Source organism: Crotalus tigris, unplaced genomic scaffold (genome assembly GCF_016545835.1).
Source record: "Crotalus tigris isolate CLP2741 ecotype Arizona unplaced genomic scaffold, ASM1654583v1 scf7180000024282.1769268, whole genome shotgun sequence".
In the NCBI taxonomy this organism is placed as follows: Eukaryota; Metazoa; Chordata; class Lepidosauria; order Squamata; family Viperidae; genus Crotalus; species Crotalus tigris.
This window is the reverse complement of record NW_024100454.1, coordinates 1,359,693-1,380,514: the sequence shown is the minus strand read 5'-3', so window position 1 is coordinate 1,380,514 and position 20,822 is coordinate 1,359,693. Positions and strand designations below refer to the sequence as shown.

At 38.2% G+C, this 20,822-nt stretch overlaps 1 protein-coding gene across 6 annotated transcripts in view; it reads left to right on the top strand.

Annotated features, from left to right (window-relative positions):
- Positions 1-20,822, top strand: part of OSBPL11 (oxysterol binding protein like 11) — a 60,843-nt gene that overhangs the window by 29,164 nt on the left and 10,857 nt on the right. For 3 of the 6 annotated variants that reach the window (XM_039323801.1, XM_039323805.1, XM_039323807.1), the window contains 6 exons: positions 1,085-1,185; positions 3,776-3,955; positions 6,962-7,163; positions 10,104-10,249; positions 12,083-12,235; positions 16,245-16,743. In XM_039323801.1, the coding sequence (XP_039179735.1) occupies positions 1,085-1,185; positions 3,776-3,955; positions 6,962-7,163; positions 10,104-10,249; positions 12,083-12,235; positions 16,245-16,743 (1,281 nt within the window). The remainder of the gene's footprint in view (positions 1-1,084; positions 1,186-3,775; positions 3,956-6,961; positions 7,164-10,103; positions 10,250-12,082; positions 12,236-16,244; positions 16,744-20,822) is intronic. The other 3 variants (XM_039323803.1, XM_039323806.1, XM_039323802.1) reach the window with 2 other exon arrangements.

Sequence of the window (20,822 nt, the reverse complement as noted above, 5' to 3'; positions counted from 1 at the left end):
CAGGAAGGCCGTCATAGAACCCATCCATTGGACTCTACATCATCCTGCTGAGAAAAGGCGTTCAGGTAAGACAACGCCCCATTTCATTGAGCTAATTCATAATAGAGTAAGAAAGATTTCTGAGAAACTCAAGACTGCAGGACTTTATAGGTTTTATTTTCAAAACAACACAGTGGTTGCTTCGAAGTAATTTGAAGATATCTGCACTCAGACCAGCTTGCACAAAATTAGTATAAAGTTTAGTATTCAAATTGTTTTTGTTAGGTGCATTACTTTCTTTTTTTTTTAAATATATTTTATTGTTTTTTTAATTTTAACAAAGAGTACTTTAGACACACCGTGGTATTTGGGTAAACAAACAATTCAAGATAAAAAACATACATAAACAGCTCAACTTAGTACATTCACTATCATCTCTCTATTTCTCACAAATAACATAACAGATTTAATATATTCCATTTCTAGCTTAAATTTCTGTTACTACTCCACCTGTTTTAAAGCTTTATCAATTTAAAATTACCATAATCAAATATTGTTTTACATCAACAAATTATCACTTCAAGTATCTCTACAAAGTATATTGAAGTTTTTAATCTCTCTCAGCCCTCTTCTTATCATTTAGGTGCATTACTTTCTGTTCTGTCATGTAAAAATGAATGCAATGTAAAAGACAGTATGCTTTTTTGTTACTAGCTCTCATAGATGTTAGTTTACGTGTTTTGGCAAATACCTTGTTGTATCTTCTGTTGTAGCATTGAAGTTGAGTCTGTCATTAAATATTTCCAGTTTAGTATGCCTTGAGCAGAATTTCACTTTTAAATGTTGCTGCTAGCAAAAAGTAGATTTATTCAGTGAATTTCATCACCCCCCCCCCCCCGCAGTCTCGAGAATAATCTGTTTGCTGTTTAGGAGTTTTCACATTCTTTTGGAAAAAGATTTTTAGGAGAGGTGGAAATAGCCACTCATTCTGCTATGATGATGGTGGGGAACTTCATTTGTCCATTCACAGGAAGCTAGACTCTTTTAATATAACTGGAATTGAAACTGTATTGTGAAAATTCTACTCCTTTTGCTTTTTATTTAGCTACAGATGCAAAAGAAAGACAGCATTGGGTCAGCAGGCTTCAGATATGCACACAACACCACACTGAAGCAATTGGAAAGGTACTGTCTGTAACAAACACTGTAAGTCATGCAGCAATAAGAGTGTATAATGTCTACAAATCATGTGGATCAATAGACCAAATAGGTCCTACTTATGTTTACCAAAGGGAAAAAAAGCCCGATAGAGAACAACAACAAAGTCAAGATTAATTGGATTTAATTTAATTTGAAAAACAGTTCTACAGATTAAGGGTCAAACTTCCTGTAGCTGATTTATAGGTTCTTTTTCCTTTAATGTGCAGCTAAAGTTTTATCCAAAAAAAAAGGATACGATTTAACAAAACCATTCAAAGCAGAAGACTCCTGTTATTTTTGACGAACAGAATCTCATTTAAAAAAATCCTAGCTGTGCACATAGTTACTTTTATCTTTATAGGACTGAAAAGAATCCAAGAAGTCTCAGGAAACCATAGCCCTCAGATTAAAACAAGCAATAAATTTTGAAGTTTAGATGAAACATTGATGAAAGTCATGTTTTGAAAGATGTTCTATGTTGTTTACAGCTTGTCCAAAGAGAGGAACAAAGCAGCTATATACACCCTTAGAAGATCTTTTTATAAATTGGGTTATTATTGTGATCAATTTATATGAGCCTCTGTAATTTTCTAATTGTTTTAACTTATTTGATGTACAATGTCTCTTGAAGCAGTTGGGACGTCTTGGATCTGTTTTCACTTAGTAAAATTAAAATTACTTAGTAAAATTAAAAGCTGCAATTATCTGGGAGTAAAGCTTATTGAATGCAGTGTGACTTGTTTCAGAATGAACATGGGTGAAAATGGGTTGTGAATGTGTTTGCTCTTGCAGAAATGAAAAGGTGGATAATATTTATCTGACTATGATAGTATTGACTATCATGGTTAATGCTTAGTGTAATTGTTGTCAGTCAGCGGCTGGCATGCATGCAAGTGATTATGGCTGGTGAGGCCTAGTAAATCTCAAATGGAGTTTTGTAACATATTGAGGAAGTTCTGTTAAGTGATTCACCAAGTAAAATGAATTCACTGTATATTGCAGTTCCTAAATGTGTTGCTGCAGCATGACTGATAAACCAGTTTTCTAAGTTGCAAAATTAAGCTTATTATGTCCTCTTTCAGTTGCTCATAAAACAGTGGAATCTAGCTTTAAACTTTAAGCATTATCATTAGCCAGCCATCTGGAAAAGAATTCATAGTGTTATATTTTTGCTAAAATAAAATTAATAAGGCAGAGTCAGTCTATGGAAGCTTCACCCGTTCCACATGTTTGTTTTTATATTCATTTTTGTACTGCTATAATGTGAAAAAAAGACAAAATGCAAATTAAAAACAAAAGTATGAAAAAGAAACAGCAATACAAGAGCAATAACATAATAATATTTACTATTAATAAAAGCCAATCCATTTTAAGCAGATAATTAAATCTTGTTCATAGGATCATACTGATTGGTCTTTTTATTTTGTTAATTCAAAGCTGAGAGTAAATGTATTTCTTCAGTCCTATATTTAAAGTCTAGACTTCTTTGCAGTCATCCAAATTTCTCTTTTTAACTACACTGGTAAGCTTGATATGTCTCAAATTCTTCATAAATTTATAAATTCCATGTTTTGATATATAGTTCAACATTGCATTATAATTTTTAGACTTTACTTGTCTTCCCCAAATAATATTAACAATAATAAAACAGTGTATTAACTGTAGAGTTAATATGTATCCAATATCTTCAAATGTATTATTTTCAGGATAAAAAGATTTGCAGTTGTAATATATGCTGAGATGTTCATTAAACAAAAATATTTTGATGAATTAATCTAATCTTAACATACATTCATTTTACATTCTTTTAAACATTTAAAGTTTTAAAGTTTGTCTTAATATGATATTCTAATTCTGATTTCAAAATTCTTGCGAATTAACGATGAGTTTAAATTCATCTAAGATACTTTCCAACAACTAAGTAATCTGGGAATTTCAAAAATAGCTAAAACATCTGTTCCAAACAGAAATAAAAAAAAAAGCTTTAGCTCAATATATTTAGATCATCATGGATGTTTTTACATGGGATCAGGTTAAATACAATAATAATATGCTGCATCGAGGGTTAATAATTTTTTTGGGATGAGTATTAAAACAAAACAACATTCAGTTATCTCAGACTATCAGTTTTTCCACATAAAGAGGAATGGAACTTTTAACTTATGCTTAAGAATTTTCCAAGTATATCTGGCAACCTTTAGTGCTGAAAAACAATTGAATTTCTGCAAAAAGAACAGTGAAGCATCTCCTGCGCTCTGCTTCATTGTAGAGCTTTTCTAGGATTAATCAGATTTTACTATATGAAAAGTGGAACACAAACACTTAACGACCAAACTGTAATACTGTATATTGTCTTCCATGCAGTGCTGGGTCTGGGGCATAACTGTGATGGATGCCAGCCCTAGCCCCCAAAGAATATTTAATATATGTTCCTAGCCTGGTTGTATTAATAATTGTATTAGAATATATTATCAGTAATTTAGAAGCAGTCTAATAAGGGAATAGTTATGTACTTCTTAAAATGGGCAAGTTAGAAGGATGGACATTTAAACAATTAGTGTTCAAGGATTTCCTAATACATATTTTTGTTCACCAGAACAATCCTCCTCTGAAATCTCGCAGCTTCTCTCTGGCATCTCAAGGAAGTGGCTCTCCTGGTATGCAGAGAAGACCCAGCCAAAACGCAGCTTCCTTTTTCAGTGTTGGCCATCACAAGTTGTCAGCTGGGAAGAGAATTCCCATTCTGCAGCCAGATCACTTAATCGATGTACGAGAGGTTTGTATAGATCTTGGTTTTTTTTTCATTTCTCTGGAAGAATGGTTTGCCTTTAGAAGTTGAATAGCTCCCTGTGCCTTCTTAAAAACCACGATTATTTTTGTGGAAAAACACTGGGACCCTACCAGTTTTGAGAATGTATTGAGGCTTACACTTCTTTATATAAATGATATCTTAAGAAAAGATGCATTCTCATGTTTCTAATTCTCACTGGAATACCACAAGATGCACAGATACAACATATGTCCTCTTAAGTTGAATGTTTCTGTTTATATACGGTGGTTGCATGTTCAAAAAAGTACACATTTCCCTCAGCGACATTCCTTTGCTAGCACTATTAATAATAAATTAAATGTACATGCAGCTCAGCTTCCAGCAACTTGGTTGGTTGTTGAAATATATCAAGGAATATTTAATATTTTAAATATATCAAGGAATATTTTGCCTACTATTTGCTTAGGCTTATTTAGAAGCTACTTTCTTGCAATGTTTTTCTAAAACGATACTGTTGGTAAAACATCTGAATTAGTGACTTGGCAAAAATCCGTAGCACAGGCTTGAATGACCTAACTGTTTTGTGTATCTTGTACATCAGTTTACATTAGTTAGTCATTGCTTTACCTCATATCTTGAGTAACTACTGTAATTGACTAGAGCAGGGCTTTTCAACCAGTTTTTCAGTAGTACGAGTACCACCTGTGGTACATTGGCACCTGGCAGGTGGTACGCGACCATCCTAGAAAAGTGGTAGCGGGGGAGGGAAATGAACTGAACCAGTGGCAGCACCGCACAAGCCTGAGTGAGAGATGGCTGGAGCTGCAGGGCTGTCAGGACTCAGTGGAAGCTCCAGGATCAGTGCCAGGCTCCAGCTGGAGCTCAGCGCTGATCCTGGTGCTTCTGCTGAGCCCAGAAGACGCGCCGATCAGCTGGAATGTTGCAGCCTCTCCAGGGTCTTGTGATTTACATTCAGATGCTTGGCAAGTGATTCATATTTATGACAGTCACAGTGTCGCAGGGTGACCAAAACCTGCTGCAACCACTCAGCAGATGGGGAGAATAAAAACCAAACACCCCCCACCCCATCCCCGCTGCCAATCCTCAGCAAATGCTCACAACAATGAAAACCTTGGACAGGAGGAAGAGCGCCACTGGGTGGGCAGGCAAATGTCTTGCTCGGCTGTGGCTTGGGGGGCACTTTTTTCAGTGTCAGTGTAACTTCGAACAGTCACTAAGCGAACTGTTATAAGTTGAGGACTACCTGTACTTCATCAATTTTTTCCTTTCTTTTTTGGGTCATCAAGTTTTTGACACCTTGCTAGGCAACTGGTGGTACTCGGATGTTACCATATCCTAAAAATGGTACAATGGGTGAAAAGGTTGAAAAGCCCTGGACTAGAGCACTTTGTAAAAGAGTGTTTCTAATGTTTACTTGTTGCATTAAAACAAATCTTGATTTGTGAGAACAAAAGATTGCTGTATAAAACATGACATGCATTTAATTTTGAACAGTGCTATATGCAAACCAAAAAAGTTGTGAGAATTCTTCAACCCTGCATTCAGTTTTCCTTTTTCATTATAGATGTTAGTTAACAATGGGTGAAAGTCGGGTTCAGTGTAGTCATTATATTTCTTGATTTCTTAGGCATAGCTAGGAGTCAAAGAGTGCCCAGTTGACCTGATCTACTCTCTTTTCTTTTTCTCTTCTTTGGCCTACTGACTTTCCTCATTATCCTTCTATATATCTCATCCTCTAATCTCTTTCAGTCTGAACTGTGTAGGCCTTTACCTCTCTACATTGCTAAATGCTACCACTACTTAATGCACTAAAGTTTGGCAGTAGAATTAGAAGCAGAATCCAAATACTGATGGAAAGCTGACTGGGATTAATATATTTGATTCAGCATAGATGGAAAATGAACTCCTTTGGCATTGTAAAAGACTTTAAGTAGGGGAGAAAAAGAGCATATAAACTGGGTGTAAGAGAACACGAAATTTCTATTTGGACTTTTCTGCAATCAAATACTTTAAGATCTAGCGAAAATTAAAAGTCTAAATATTGGAGGTTTCCAAATGGAGAACATTATTCCTTTACCTTTTCTTAGAGCTCTGCAATGAAGACAAACTTTAAGAATCATGTTTAAGACCTCTCAGAAAGTTGAAGACAAACTAATGAGAATATGCATATATGGTGCCTGGATATAGTGGGAAAACAACAATCCTGAGTTCTGGAAAAATTGTTGGCATTAGCATTTCTAATCGATTGTGTTGGATTCCTGCTTCTTTTATTCCTTCGGAGTTGATTCCAACTCTTGCTTTCTCAGATGCAACAGATAATCTATTCATATATATATATATATAACATTGAAGTAATATGTAAAGTACTTGTGCTAGATTTTGACCATAAATCAAAATTCTAGATGCCTTCTTTAAATTATTATTTTTTCCACTTAGATGAATTTATCCCTTTTTCAGGGGGAAAAAACAAATCCCCTATCGCATTTTTATAAAATTCCTTCCTTTGAAATAGGGAGTAGATTTAAAAGCAGAATATAAGACAATTATAATTAATTTATATACAATATCCAGTATAAAATCTGAGAACTTGTTAGAACTTCGAAATCTTAGGTAAGAATCAAAGAGCAAGGAAATATATTATACTGAGAAGCAGCGGGTTTGGGTGGCTGATCATCAAGGAAATTAAATGGTTTTGGATTTAAAAAAATACTTAACTGATTCTTATCTTTACTACTATTTCTTATTCGTAAGTGTGAAGATTAGCAAATAAGTTGTCAATTACTGTAATGACAACTGTTTCTTCGCTGGAGAGTAAATTACAGATTTTTACAACCCTTGTAAGGAACAATTGCATTTGAGTAAACTACAAGGAATGCTATTTTACAAACTACCATTTTGACCAAGGAAACGTTTTAAGTTTTAAAAAAAAAAGTTTCCCCGAAGTTTCATGTTAACAACATTGTAAAATCTTTGTGCCTTGATTAACTGCAGAAGATGTCTCAAGCTGAAGGACAGCAGAGAGATTTGGTAAGAAGTATTGAATGCCTTCCTGCCTCCGGTCATCTTTCCTCCTTAGACCAAGACCTACTGATGCTCAAGGCAACCTCGATGGCAACAATGAATTGTTTAAATGATTGTTTTCACATTCTCCAGCTGCAGCATGCATCACAACAAAAGGGATCCTTATCTACTGGTGAGTTATTATCCTTGCTCTGTTTGAATAAAAAGATAAAAAATCAGAAGTTGTCCATTTTATTTTGTTTTTTCTGGGAACCTCTAAGGCCCAGGTGTCAAACCTGATTGCGTCACGTGATGTATCGCGAGGGTTTTGCCTTTGCGGTGAGCGGGCCTGCGCGTGACACATCCGACTCACGGGCCGCCAGTTCGACACCCCTGCACTAAGGAATCTCTGGTGTATTCCTCTTCAGAAAGTGGATTCTTTATGGGAATTTACTCTCAGTGTCATTTGGACTTGTATTTGGAGAGAAATTCAAATCCAAATCCTTATTGTACAACATGTGTACAATGAGATTGGCTGAACCTCCCTTCGTGCACCCCCCCCATCACAACTCACAGTGACAACAAACACACAATCTTATTGCACAACGCGCCGGCCCCACAAGCCTATCATACATTTTCCATTCAGGAGTCTTGACAGCCCATGGGTAGAAATTGTTTCAGATAGTATTTATAGAGAGCAGTACTACTACTACTAATAATAATAATAATAATAAAGTTGGAAGGGACCTTGGAGGTCATCTAGTCCAACCCCCTGCTCAAGCAGGAAACCCTATACCGTTTTGGACAAATGGCTGTCCAGTTTCTTCTTAAAAACTTCCAGTGTTGGCGCATTCACCGCTTCTGGAGGCAGGATGTTCCACTGGTTAATTGTTCTAACTGTCAGGAAGTTTCTCCTTAGTTCTAGGTTGCTTCTCTCTTTGGTTAGTTTCCACCCATTGCTTGTTGTCCTGCCTTCAGGCGCTTTGGAAAATAGCTTGACTCCCTCTTCTTTGTGGCAGCCCCTGAGATATTGGAACACTGCTATCATGTCCCTCCTCGTTCTTCTCTTTGTTAAACTAGACATACCCAATTCCAGCAATCATTCCTTATATGTTTATACTGATAATATAAAAAGTACATGCCTTAAATTAATTGTTTAAGCAGTCATTTGCTAAAACTGTAATAGCTGTAATCTTTTTATCTCTATTTTGTAATTTGTCTCTGACTTTATGGTTGACGTTTTGCATACACTGCCTATTCCTAAAGTCAGATCACATTAAATCATGTCAGATGACACTAGAATCACCATATATGCAAACATACTTTAAATGAATGGGGAAAAATTGCTGAAACAGAATTTATTTAGCAGACCCATTAAAGACATTTATTGCAAAAAGCACTCTTCATAGCAGGCATATTTTCAACTGCTAAAATTTCTGTTTCCTCAAGTAAAGCCTGACAAACAGTGATGAGACATGCTTTAGTAGTTCACTAGGATAACTTAGAAATTATCCACACTCTCTGTTGACATTTTGTTTTCTAAGAGGCTTATGTAAAAGATGCGGAGCCAATGACTCATTACTCAGTTATACAGTTTTGTTCAGAATCCTGTAGTGTATTTGATCCATGAATTGATTGTCTGATTCCAAAGTTGACTTCCAGAGGATAAAATCCTGAATTCTGCATCTTTGAGTGGAAAGGCTGTGTAAGAGATAATATGGAACAAGTAATGCATTGTTTCAAAATTGCAACCTATACTTAAAGACCACCCACTATATAAGACAAATGGTTTAAAAATGTGTCCTTCAAGAACTTGATCTTCAACAGAATGGGTAGCATAAAGCTTTGCCTGTATAGTCTTGTACTATTGGGACTAGAATATCAAAGCATGAGTAGCTTATTTATAAATGATTTTGCTGTTTCCTCTAAGTGGGTAAGGGTAGACATACATACGTTACCTGTCTGGCATTAAGTCATATAATTAAATCCATTGTGCAAACTAGCCATTCAATTAATAGTAGTTAAACCAACTATGACTTAATGCAATCTGTAAACCAGATCATAATTAGCCTGGGATGTTCTTAGAATCCCAGTTTTCTGAAGATGTTCCTTTTTTAAGAATATATTTATTTAATCTATATAACTGAATGCCAGTTGAATTTGTGTCTGTTTTCTATGTTTTAGAAGTTTTTAATATGCCTATGTAAAAGCAAAAGAATTAAAACAATGCCCACCATATAGAAATGTGATTATTATGCAAAATGGAAAGCATAGGGATTTACATGCAAAATAGGACGTAAACACTCCTCCAATATTTAGGATTCCTGAGAGACTTCACTGCCGCTGGTTTGAAGTTTAATTACTGTATATAAAATATGTTCAGTCTATCCAGATAAATACACTGTAAAGTGTATTTTTCCAAGTTCCTTTTTTAGTGACTAAGCTGATAAATCCAGGACTATAAGCTGAAGATGCAACAGGCTGTCAGGCTGAACCCAGATGTTCCTTTATTCAACTTTGTGCATATGCTTCTTTTTAACAGGAGTTTATTAGTTTCTGCAAACACTAGGGTTTGAGAACAGAATGGAACATTTTCATTATTGATAAGGAAATGTATCCATTCAGGAAGACTAACTGGGGGTGGAGAGGTAATTGGAGATACCAGCATCATTAAATAGCTTTATTTTCAAGCAATTGTAATTTATATAATAGAGCAGATTATTGTGACATTCTTTTTGACCTAAACTTGCATTGTTTAATTTTAGCTATATTTCCTTCTCCCTGTTTTAATGGCATGCCTACACTGTTGATTCAGCAACCTGTCTTGACGATATTATATAACAATCTAGTCTTACTGGGTTCTTTATCCAGTGTCCGATTACATCTTTCATAACCTCCTTCTAGCCAGGAACATGTTCTGTGTCATCATCAGTCATAGGCCTCCCTCTCATGAGAAGAGAACGAGAAGGTGGTGCTGTTTTGTATCCACCTTGTTGCTGCAGAGCAAGTTTTAGTTGCCTTTAGTGTTTTGGAAGGGAGGGCGTGACACTGTTGAATGGCAGAAGCAATTTTAGGAAAAGCTTCAGTCCCTCAAAGATGAGCAAATTTCAGCACAAGGTCTCTTTTGCTTCAGCAACAACAATCAGCTGGTTGGAACCAAAGATTTCTTTGCCAAATCACTTCAAAAATGGAGCTGATCAGGATTTCCCTGCAGATCAAACGAAGCCAGCATCAGTCAGACAGGAACAGTCCAGTTCTGAATCTGGTCAACTAATTATGGTAAGAGGTAAAACTCTTAGTTCTGCATTGTGGTTTTGTTTTTCCCGTTTTACTTTAAAGAAAAGGACCACTCTTGGAAGAATTAACTATAGTTAGTTAACTTTAGTCAGTTAACTATCTGACTAAAGTTTAAACTTAGAATAAGTATTGTTTATTAGTTTTTGCTGTTTTTTTAAGCAACAAATGTTGCTGAATATTGGGACAAATGAACATTAGTGAGACTGTAATTAATGTAGCTATATGTTGTTTTAAAGTAATATGTGGGTTGAACCATGAAAACTTTCAAGGAATGCAGATCAAGAACTTATAGGGGAATTTAATAGTAATTTGTTTTGCTTGACCTAGATAAAGGGATGTTTTGTAATATTAACAAGCTAGTAAAAGTATACTGTAATTAAATAATAAAAGTTAGATAAATTATTGCAGGAAGATGAAAGTAAAGGATTTATTGTATTAGTTTTGTAGCTACTGTTAGTTCTTTGTAGCTTTCTTTTCTTTGGGCCACTTCTCTAGTTATTATTTCTCCTTTTTATCCCATATTGTTTGAGTACAGAAATAACTAAGGAGCAGAGATGGCTTTGAGCCTATGTAGTTGCTCCATTTCTGCTTTCTTCTCTTGGCAAAGATGAGGTGGTTGTGATTACCATCCATCATAATTCTATGCCATGGGACTATATATTCTTATTTGCACTTGATTTACGAGGGCAAAAGCTCTGAGAGTACTATTTTGTGGTTTTAACCATTCAGTCATGTCGGACACTTGGCGACTTTATAGGCAAGTGCTCTCCATGCTTCCCTATCAAGCACAATGTCTTTCAGTTGTTGGAGATTCATCTTTGTATCAGTTTGGGTGCTATCAAGCCAGCGTGTTCTTTGCTTGCCCCTTTTCCTTGTTCCACTAACTATTCCTGGCATTGTTGACTTCTCCAGTGAATTTGCCAACATAACATGGCCAAAGTAAATCAGATGTTGTCTTGAGTTTTTGGGAGTGCTATTTAGTCAGGCTGTAATAATTGCCGGCTCTTGGCTTCTGATGACTGAGAAGGCATCTGGATAGCTGTTGCAGTAATAAAAGTATCCAATGACATCTGTACATGGACTATAGCCTAAGGCAGTGTTTCCCAAACTTGACAATTTTAAGGCATGTGGACTTCAACTCCCAGAATTCCACAGCCAGCGTTGCTGGCTGTGGAATTCTGGGAGTTGAAGTCCACATGCCTTAAAATTGTCAAGTTTGGGAAACACTGGCCTAAGGAAACGTCACAACTCCAGTGACATATGACATGCAGAAATGAAACCAAGCCACGTTATAAACAAAACTGAATAAACAATGAACTTGAATTCTGGAGAAAGTTCTGATAACCTGATAGAGTGCTAAAGTGATAGAATCTAGACATGTGTGTGCTTGTTGGGAGAGTGTGAAGAGAAGAGCAGGGAAGAGAAATAGAAAGTGATATTTCGTCTACAGCAACAGTTCCCTTTGGAAGACATGACATCTAGATATAAACAGGCAGTTTTCTTCTACGGGTTTATCTCTAGAAGAGATTTAATGATTGTTTACTGCAAATTCCACATTGTAACATAATTTAATATATGAGCTGGTTGCATTGTCAACACTAAAAAAAACCCCAAACTATTATAGGATCTTATTATAGTCTATAGCCTCATCTGTAGGTAAGCTAAAAGAAGGAGAATGTATGCATATTGATATCATTGTTTAAGAAAAGAAAAATCATTTGTGGCATTGAAGAAGTTGTCTGCACTGAGTTATGGCACCAAAAAAGTTCAGAATACTAAAGAATTTTAAATACCTTATGGTGTTTTTTTTTTTAGAATTTATCCCAGGAACCAGAGGAAATAAATCCAGAAGATGAGTTAGAAGACACATGTGAGAATAAAGAGGATGACCTTGGAGCTGTGGAAGAACAGCGCAGTGTTATCTTGCACCTTCTTTCTCAACTCAAACTTGGCATGGACTTAACAAGAGTAAGTTACTAAATATTGCTCTATATTAAAGGCAAAGAAATGTACTCCTATAAACTGGAGTTTGTCCTAGCCATTCTATGTTACAGTTTGTTCAGAGAACTGACTTAGGATTCAACCATCATATTAAAATAGTAATATCAAACATGATGTTTAGGATTTGCCCATTAATGGACCTGAAATGAGAGGCATGCTCTACGTTCAAAACTTGTTTAAGCTGGTAAATGTGAATTTAAGAAATGTTCATGGTGGAACTATATAATTCACATAACTATATAATTCACATATCATTTGTATCCTCTTTGTATGTCAGCACATTAAGTACTTCCTGATTGGTGAGATGCAGCAATGGTTTGTTGGCTTGCAAGATAGCCTTATGGATCCTAAGTGCCTTGTAATACTATGAACCTGATTGGGGTAAAATTGGGCTTTGGTTGGTCTTGTGAAATACTGATCAAAAGGTGTCAAAACTGACCCTTGTGGCCCTTGCCATTAGCAAAGAATGCTGGGAGTTGCATCGATATTACTCAAGCTGATAACCTTTATTTTTCAAATATTGATGAATATATGAATAGTTGATGAATAGATGCAGGGTGTCAAGATATAAGATTAACTATGAATAAGGGGGCTAGGATGTACGCCAGAAAGTATGAATTGATGTCATCTAAATTGTGTGATGCGTATGAAAGTAGGAAGTGGGATGTGATAGTTGCATGTGGTTTTGCCTGTGTGTTTAATTATAAGTTTATTCCTATGTATCCTTGGAAAAGGAATGAATGAAAAAGCACAATTGATTTGATCCTTCATGAAAGATTGTGAGAATTTAAGTCAGAAAAACGCATTTTTCTATGTTTTGCTTATTAATAAAAAATACAGCATGATAAACAAGAGAGATGAAATGAAACTTTAAAAAGAGATTTTGTATATAGATATAAATTGTATACAGATATAAACATATACTTTTTTCTTTAACATGCTATAAATCAAAAACAGATCTTCTTAGTTCTACAGTCTAAAGACATCTCAGAAGTCAACAACCCAAATAGCACATTTTCTAAATCCAGTCTTTAATATGTGGGATTTCTTTTTCTTTCTATCTTCAGAAAAATATTCTCTTGAAAAAAAAATGGATATGGAAGAAAAAGAAAGAAGTGAAAGAAAAAAGAGTGAAAGTAAACTAGCTGCAGGAAGAGAAAGTACTAGGGCAGTGGTGGTGAACCTATGGCATGGGTGCCAGAGGCGGCACTCAGAGCCCTCTCTGTGGACGCGCGCACTGTCGCCCCAGTCCTAGGCCTTCAGCTGGGTTTTATAAAACCTTTTTGCTTTAGGCCTCCACTGCCGTGTGCAAAAAAAAAAAAAAGGTTTAATCAATCAGTCAATTTCAACCTCGTGGGAAAAAAAAGATCTTGCACATTTAGAATTGATTGACTGAACTTTTTAGTCCCACCCAGTCTGCCGTTACCACCGCAGCCACGCCCAGCCAATGGGCCACCCCCCAATTGGCCACACCCAGCCAATGGGCCACACCCACCCAGCACCTGACGATGCATAAATGGGTTTTGGGTTGCAGTTTGGGCACTCGGTCTCTAAAAGGTTCGGCATCACTGTACTAGGGCTATATCAAAAAAAAAAATAAAAATAGAAGGTAGAATGAATGGAAACTGGCTGTAAGGAAAAAAGAACCTGAAAGCTGTTTGGAACAGAATGAAAGGAATTTTGTTTTGGCACCTCACAGAAATGTGTGAAGTTATGCTAATGGAAAGTAACAAAAAAGAATGTTTGATGGAACAAGAAGCTGAAAGAGACTGTCGATGAGAAAAATACACATGACAGAATGAAAGTTGAACCTGGGAGAGTGTGAGATTTGCTGTACAATATGCATAAAACAAAAATAGTTCCTGAGAATTGGATTAAAGAAAGCAAGGCTTGATTAAGATTAAAAGAGGATGGAAATTAAAAATGTTGTTGGAAATTAAAAAAATAGATTTGCAGAATGGATGAAAAGGGCTAAAAAAGGATCCTCCAGCAAAGCTAATGGAATGGAATTAAGAGTGACATTATTTGGGGTGAAACTGAAGTGGGAAATCCTAGAAAGAGATTTATCCCAAGAACAAAATTGAAATAAATGCTGGAAAAACCTTAGTGTCCAAAAAAAAGGGTAAAAAAATAAACGCTCCGAGAATCTTTAAAAATGGCAAATTTGCAGATGTAGAAGGTATAACTGGAAACGTTAAAATGTTGCTATGATTGTGTGAGTTTTCTAGTATACGTATGCATGTGCACGTGTGTACATCTGTAACTGGCGATAGGAAGACTGCAGTGGCACTTTTCCCTCTATAACAGAAAAATGCAAAATAAATAAATAAATAAATGCAAAATAAATAAATAAATACAGAGCAATTAGTTTGTTAAGTCTGCCTGAAAAGCTGTTTGGCAGAATTTTGATTGTCACTAAGTAAAATAAGTTCAGAGTGACTTTATGCCAGGCAGAAAGCGTCAGGTTTGATTTTTCAACAAGTCCTTGTCAAACATATGAATGTGAGAAAGTAAGTTTATGTTTGTTGATTTGGAGAAAACATATGGTAAGAGGAATTATGGACTGTTTTGGTGTGACTATGAAATTTAAGGTTGGTTGCTGAATGCAATAAAAGCAGTATGAGATGATGAAAGTAAAGCTGGTGTGAGACTAAATTGGAAAGTTAATGAACGGTCCAGCATAGAGCAGGGAAATGAGGCAAGGTTTTGTGATGTCCCCTCGGCTATACAGAAATATATAGGAAACACTTGTGCAAATGTTAGAAGTGATTTGGATGTCTGTGCGTACAAGTGACACCATGTCTTTTTTTTAGAAGAATCCAAATGCTCTGTAATGAATGTAAAATTGGATGTGCATTGAACATTATGGGTCTGCAAGTTAATGTATTAAAGACTGAAGTAGTTGTGTTTGATGGGGAAAATGGAATGAACATTTGTTACTTTACATTTGCGTGCCTTGGTAGAATATTTCTTAAAGAGGGAAAGGTAGCTAAATCAATTTTAAGATGTGCAAAGGCTGGTTGAAAAGTAGCGGGTGGCATGTGTTCCGTTGTCAAAAGAACCCAAAATAGCTAAGAATGCGCTGTGGCCTACATGTGAGTTGGGCGTACAAAAAGAAACTTAAAAAATAAGTTGAATACAACAGGAACGGGTTGCTTAAGAAGAGTTTATGACATAACACAAAAGTGTAGGGTCCAGACTAAATGGCTCCTAAATGAATTTGGACTATAAATGTTAGTGATCAATGAAATAGGTAAAACTTGTACAAGCCAGGCCAAAGTAATGATTGCTTACAAGAATAAAGTGTACAGAAAAATATAGTGAACAGTGATAGTTTAAACCAGGGGTTCTCAACCTTGGCAACTTTTAAGACTTGTGGACTTCAATTCCCAGAATTCCTCAGCCAGCAAAGCTGGCTGAGGAATTCTGGGAGTTGAAGTCCACAAGTCTTAAAGTTGCCAAGGTTGAGAACCCCTGGTTTAAACTATCTTCTCCTTCTCCTTCCTCCTCCCCTCTTCCCCTCTTCCCCTCCCTCCTCCCCCTTTCTTTTTCTCTTAGCAATGGCACTTAGACTTATATAGCTCTTCATAGCGCTTTACAACGCTGTGTACACAGTTTACAGAATCAGCATATTGCCCTAATAATCTGGGTCCTCATTTTACTGACCTCAGAAGGATGCAAGGCTGAGTCATCTCTTCCTCCTCCTCTTTCTTTTCCTCCTCCTCTCCCTCCCCATTCCACTTTTCCTTCCTCCCCTCCTCCCTTTAATTCCAAAATAACTTGTGGAAGCATAAAAGCACTGTGAATGAGAAAATATCAAACACTAAAAGCCACAAATGTACAACTGTCATATATGCCATTGTGCCTTCCATTAAAGCCTTTCCCCCGTCTTGTTGGTGCTCTAAAAAAAAAGAGAGAGAAGAAAATCAGAAAGTCGTTATGTATGTTTCTGTAATATCATTTTCTTTTATTGTAGGTGGTTCTTCCCACTTTTATTTTAGAGAAGCGCTCTTTATTGGAAATGTATGCCGATTTCTTGTCCCATCCAGATCTGTTCATTTCCATTTCCAATGGCACAAGTCCCGAGGAGAGGATGATCCGTTTTGTTGAGTATTATCTCACTTCCTTTCACGAAGGACGCAAAGGGGCAATTGCCAAAAAACCGTACAATCCAATCATCGGAGAAACCTTTCACTGTTCGTGGAAGACAATGAAGAGCGATGTACTGAACGGCACTAATAGTAACTCTTCCTCTCATTCTGCCTCTGAGCAAGTGCCTGTTTCAGATGAGAGCCAGGCTCAAGAAGAGTCCGACTCGTACACTGTCCGATTCGTTGCAGAACAAGTGTCTCATCATCCTCCAGTCTCAGGGTTCTATGCTGAATGTGTGGAGAGAAAGATGTGTGTTAACGCCCATGTTTGGACAAAAAGTAAATTCCTAGGCATGTCAATAGGAGTCACCATGGTTGGTGAAGGTAAGTGGAAAATCTTGTGGTGCTCCTTACACTCTTTGAACAGTTGCGATCTACAGCTCTGGATAGTTGGATTTTAGAAAGAATGTTATTATGCGTCAAGCTGTGATGTAGTGCTGATCTTTTGACCGCAGCCTGCTCCCATCTCACGACTTCCTAAAGCAGTGGTTCTCAACCTGTGGGTCGCGACCCTTTTGGGGGTTGCATGAGCCTTTCACAGGGGTCGCCTAAGACCATCGGAAAACACATATTTCTGATGGTCTTAGGCAGGGCTTGTCAACCGCCTTCTCTCCCTTCCCCCCTCCACTCCACCTCACTTGTTTGTGGAAAATATGCTGCTTGGCGGCAGTCTGCACAAACTCTACCAAATGTGCCCTGCAGGGGGTGCATGAAGAGCGCCCTGCCCTCCCCAGAGACTCATTGTGCAGCAACCGGATTGACTTCTTCTCGTGCACACAGGTCAGCAAAGGGGAGGCCGCTGCAGCACCCAACTCCTGCGCCCGTCAGCTGGCGACCCCCGAACTTGCGCCAGCTGACACAAGAGGGAGGGAAGGAGGAAGGGACTCTTCTTCCTCTCCTAAGCTTCAAAGCACGATTGGCTTCCCAAGGGAGCCACAATCCTCATGAAAGCGGGGGAGGGGAGAAGCAAAGGGGGCGAGAAAGCTCGCAGCGGGCTCGAAGCAGCATCTGCCAGTGTTGGTGACGAGAAATTCCCCACAAACCCAGGGAAGGGTGGAGAAAAGGAGCCCCCTTTGGGAGGAAACAGCCACCTTCTTCTCCTTGGCTTTGCGCTCTTCTGTTTCTCGGCAGCCGGGCTGGCAAGCCTCTCCTGGCTGGAACTTCCTTTCCTTCCCTCCCTCTTGGTCTCTTCCTCCTTCCCTACCTCTCCCATTGTTCCTTCCTTCCTTCCTTTCCTTCGCCTCCCTCTTTGTCCCTCCTTCCCTCCCTCTCCCCTTGTCCCTTCCTTCCTTCCTTCCTTCCTTCCTTCCTTCCTTCCTTCCTTCCTTCCTTCCTTCCTTCCTTTCCTTCGCCTCCCTCTTTGTCCCTCCTTCCCTCCGTCTTTCCCCTTGTCCCTTCCGTCCTTCCTTCCTTCCCTCTTGTCCAGGATCGGGGCGAGCCTCTACAGCTGATCTGTGCTTCTGCAGCTGTAGCTGCTCTCCTTGGCTCCTGCCCAGCAAACGTGCTTGCTAGAAAACATGTGCTTGCTAATTTAGCAGAAGCGCGAATCAGCTGTAGCCCGGCGCTGATCCTGGAGCTTCTGCTAACTTAGCAAGCGGTATGCCTTTCAGCAAAGCTGAGCAAGTGAGCTGGGCGAGCTCTCCTCTGTCTCTGCCTGTGCACAGGCAGGTTTGCCGGCAGTAAAGCCCCCAGCCATGCTGGCAGCCTATCTCCCTCTCCTTGTCCCTTCCTGGGCACAGAGGGGGGGGAGGAAGGAATTCTGGGAGTTGAAGTCCACGAGTCATAAAAGAGCCAAGGTTGCCTCCCCCTGCACTATAGCATCCCTAACAAATGGCCATGCAGCTAGTAGTTAAATACTTAAAGTGAAAAGAAGATCGCCATGTAAGATCCTGCCTTGGCTGTCTACCCAGGAAAGCATGACTCTTGAAACGAACATTATTTCAAAGGAAACTTTTACTGAGAGAAAGTGATTGCAAGGCAGTCTGGCAGAACCTGAAGTTTCCGCACAAACCGTTAAGCTAAATTCCCCAATATGCAAACCCCACCCCAATGCCCCAGTCCATCAGCAGCCAATTCGCTGGTGTGAAGTTGTCTAAGGTGATAAGAAGTTGTCTAACACAGGTCCCCAACCCCCGGTCCGTGGCCCGGCACCGGTCTGCAGTATACCAACAAGCGGGCCGCACAAACAAGCAAAGTCCATCCTTGGGATGCAGGCAGTATTCAAAACCATGCCCCCTCTGGTCCATAGAAAAACCTTTCTCCATGACACTGGTCCCTGGTGCTCAAAAGCTTGGGGACCTCTGGTCTAACAAGTCTGATGGCCCATCTCCCCCCCCCTCCCAAATTCCCATGCAGATACATCAAAGCAAAGCAACAAATTCTCTACTCCCCAATTTAAATCCCCCCTCCCCTCAGAATGACAGCGTTCCGAAAGGGACCTGACATGCCATTGCTAAGGCGGTTTGTTGTTTAGTAGCTCCTATCCCTAGGAAGTTCTTCCTGATGTCCAGTTGTAATCTGTTGCTATATAATATATACCCATTATTCCTTTTCTATCTGCCTGAAAATCTACAATGTCTTTTATATCAGAGATCCCCAACCTTTTGGGCACCAGGGACTGGTTTCAGGGAAGACAATTTTTCCATTGACCGGGGGGGAAAAGGGGGGGAGGTTTCAGGAAGATTTAAGTGCTTTATATTTATTCCAAATTTTCTAAATAAACAAACAAATAAATAATGCACTTTATTTCTATTATAACATTGCATTAGATTAGACCAGTGACTTTCTGCTTCTAAGAAAATGGGAAGGAAAAGAGACAATCCTAAACTCAGCCTTCCAGCAAAACAAACCAAAGACCCAGCAGGTTGAGGAAGTGCTTAGAAAACCATTGAGAGAGGGGGGGCGGTACCAGTCCGTGGACCAGGGATTGGGGACCCCTGTTTTATATGATAGCACTTCATGTACTTGAATACAACTATTATGTCTCCCCACAGCCTTCCCTTCTCCAGAATAAACACATACAACACCTCCACATCATAGGTTTTTCCTTCCAGGCTCCTTATCATCTTGGTTACAATCCTCTGGGCACACCTTGGTTTGACAATGTCAATTCTTAAGATGCAGCACCAAGAACTAAACTTGACGTTCCAGATGTGCTTTTACCAATGTAGAATAGAGACATGATGTCCTTTCTTGATTAAATCCTTCTGTTGATGCAGTTTAGGACTGAATTTGCTTCTTTTGCAGTTATATCACACTATTGCTTGCCTGTGATCCACCATTTCCTGAACTCACCTTTCTTTTTCCTTTTCATATGAAAGACTATGTTATCTGTGTTGAAATTCACCTTCCAGGATTTTCTCTTTGTTCTGGTTTATCAAAGCCGTTCTGAATCTTGATACTGCTCTCTTTGCTATCCCTCCTCATTTTTATCTCAGAGAATTTTTTTTTCTATTTACTAATTTCTCCTGCAAGTTGTTTATACACATCAGGGCCTAGAATAGAACTCAGTATAAAATTCCTTTTTTAGTGACCTTCCATAGCTAGGACAGCAATTAAACAGTAGCTTTACGATCAGTCCTTGCATTTTTGACCTTCACAGGTCCATAAACCAAAGGAAAACTGAAGTAAGCTTATAAGCAGGGGAGCAGTTTCGCTTAGTGATCATTGAACTTAACAACAGAGTTGCAGGTCTCATTCTGTTGAATGAGAACTACTTGTAATCATTCCATCTTGATGCCCTTGATATATTTGTTTTTATGGGTATGATTGTTCTGAATCCAACTAGCGCCAATATCGTCCAGTCCGTATTTTGCCATATTCTCCACTATGATCTCATGGGAGGCTTGCTATGATAAACCAATGCCAGATCCTGCCGAATAATGCATTTTGTTCTTGTCTGGAAAAAAACCAGATTTTAAAACAAAATGAAATATGAAATGCCTTATAAGTGCACACAAAGATAATTGCCCTGCTAATTAATTGTAATAAAGGCTTGTCTAAATCACAAAGGAGCAAAGAGAAATAAATGTTTTGAGAGTTATAACAAGCTTTGTAATACCGCTGGAATATAAGGGGTTTTTTTTTTAGAAGCAAGATGGCTTTTAGGTTTCAAGATTGAAGAGATAATTAATGTGGTTTCAGTCTCCACAGGTTTCCTAATTTCCACGTGTGAACTTTATTTCCCAATCGGGCGATGTGTTGTGTTTCATCCAGTTTATTTTTCAGTTTTTCTTCTGCTTGTGCATTCCCATTTATGCCACGTCTTAGGTCCATAAGCCCTTTTGCTGAATCTGTAATATTACCTATAAATAATTGGCTTTAATAGGTGATGCATATCCAGCCCAGGAGTAGCAGTGAAAAAAGTCAGTTTTGCTCCACATCTCATATTTGTAATATGAAGC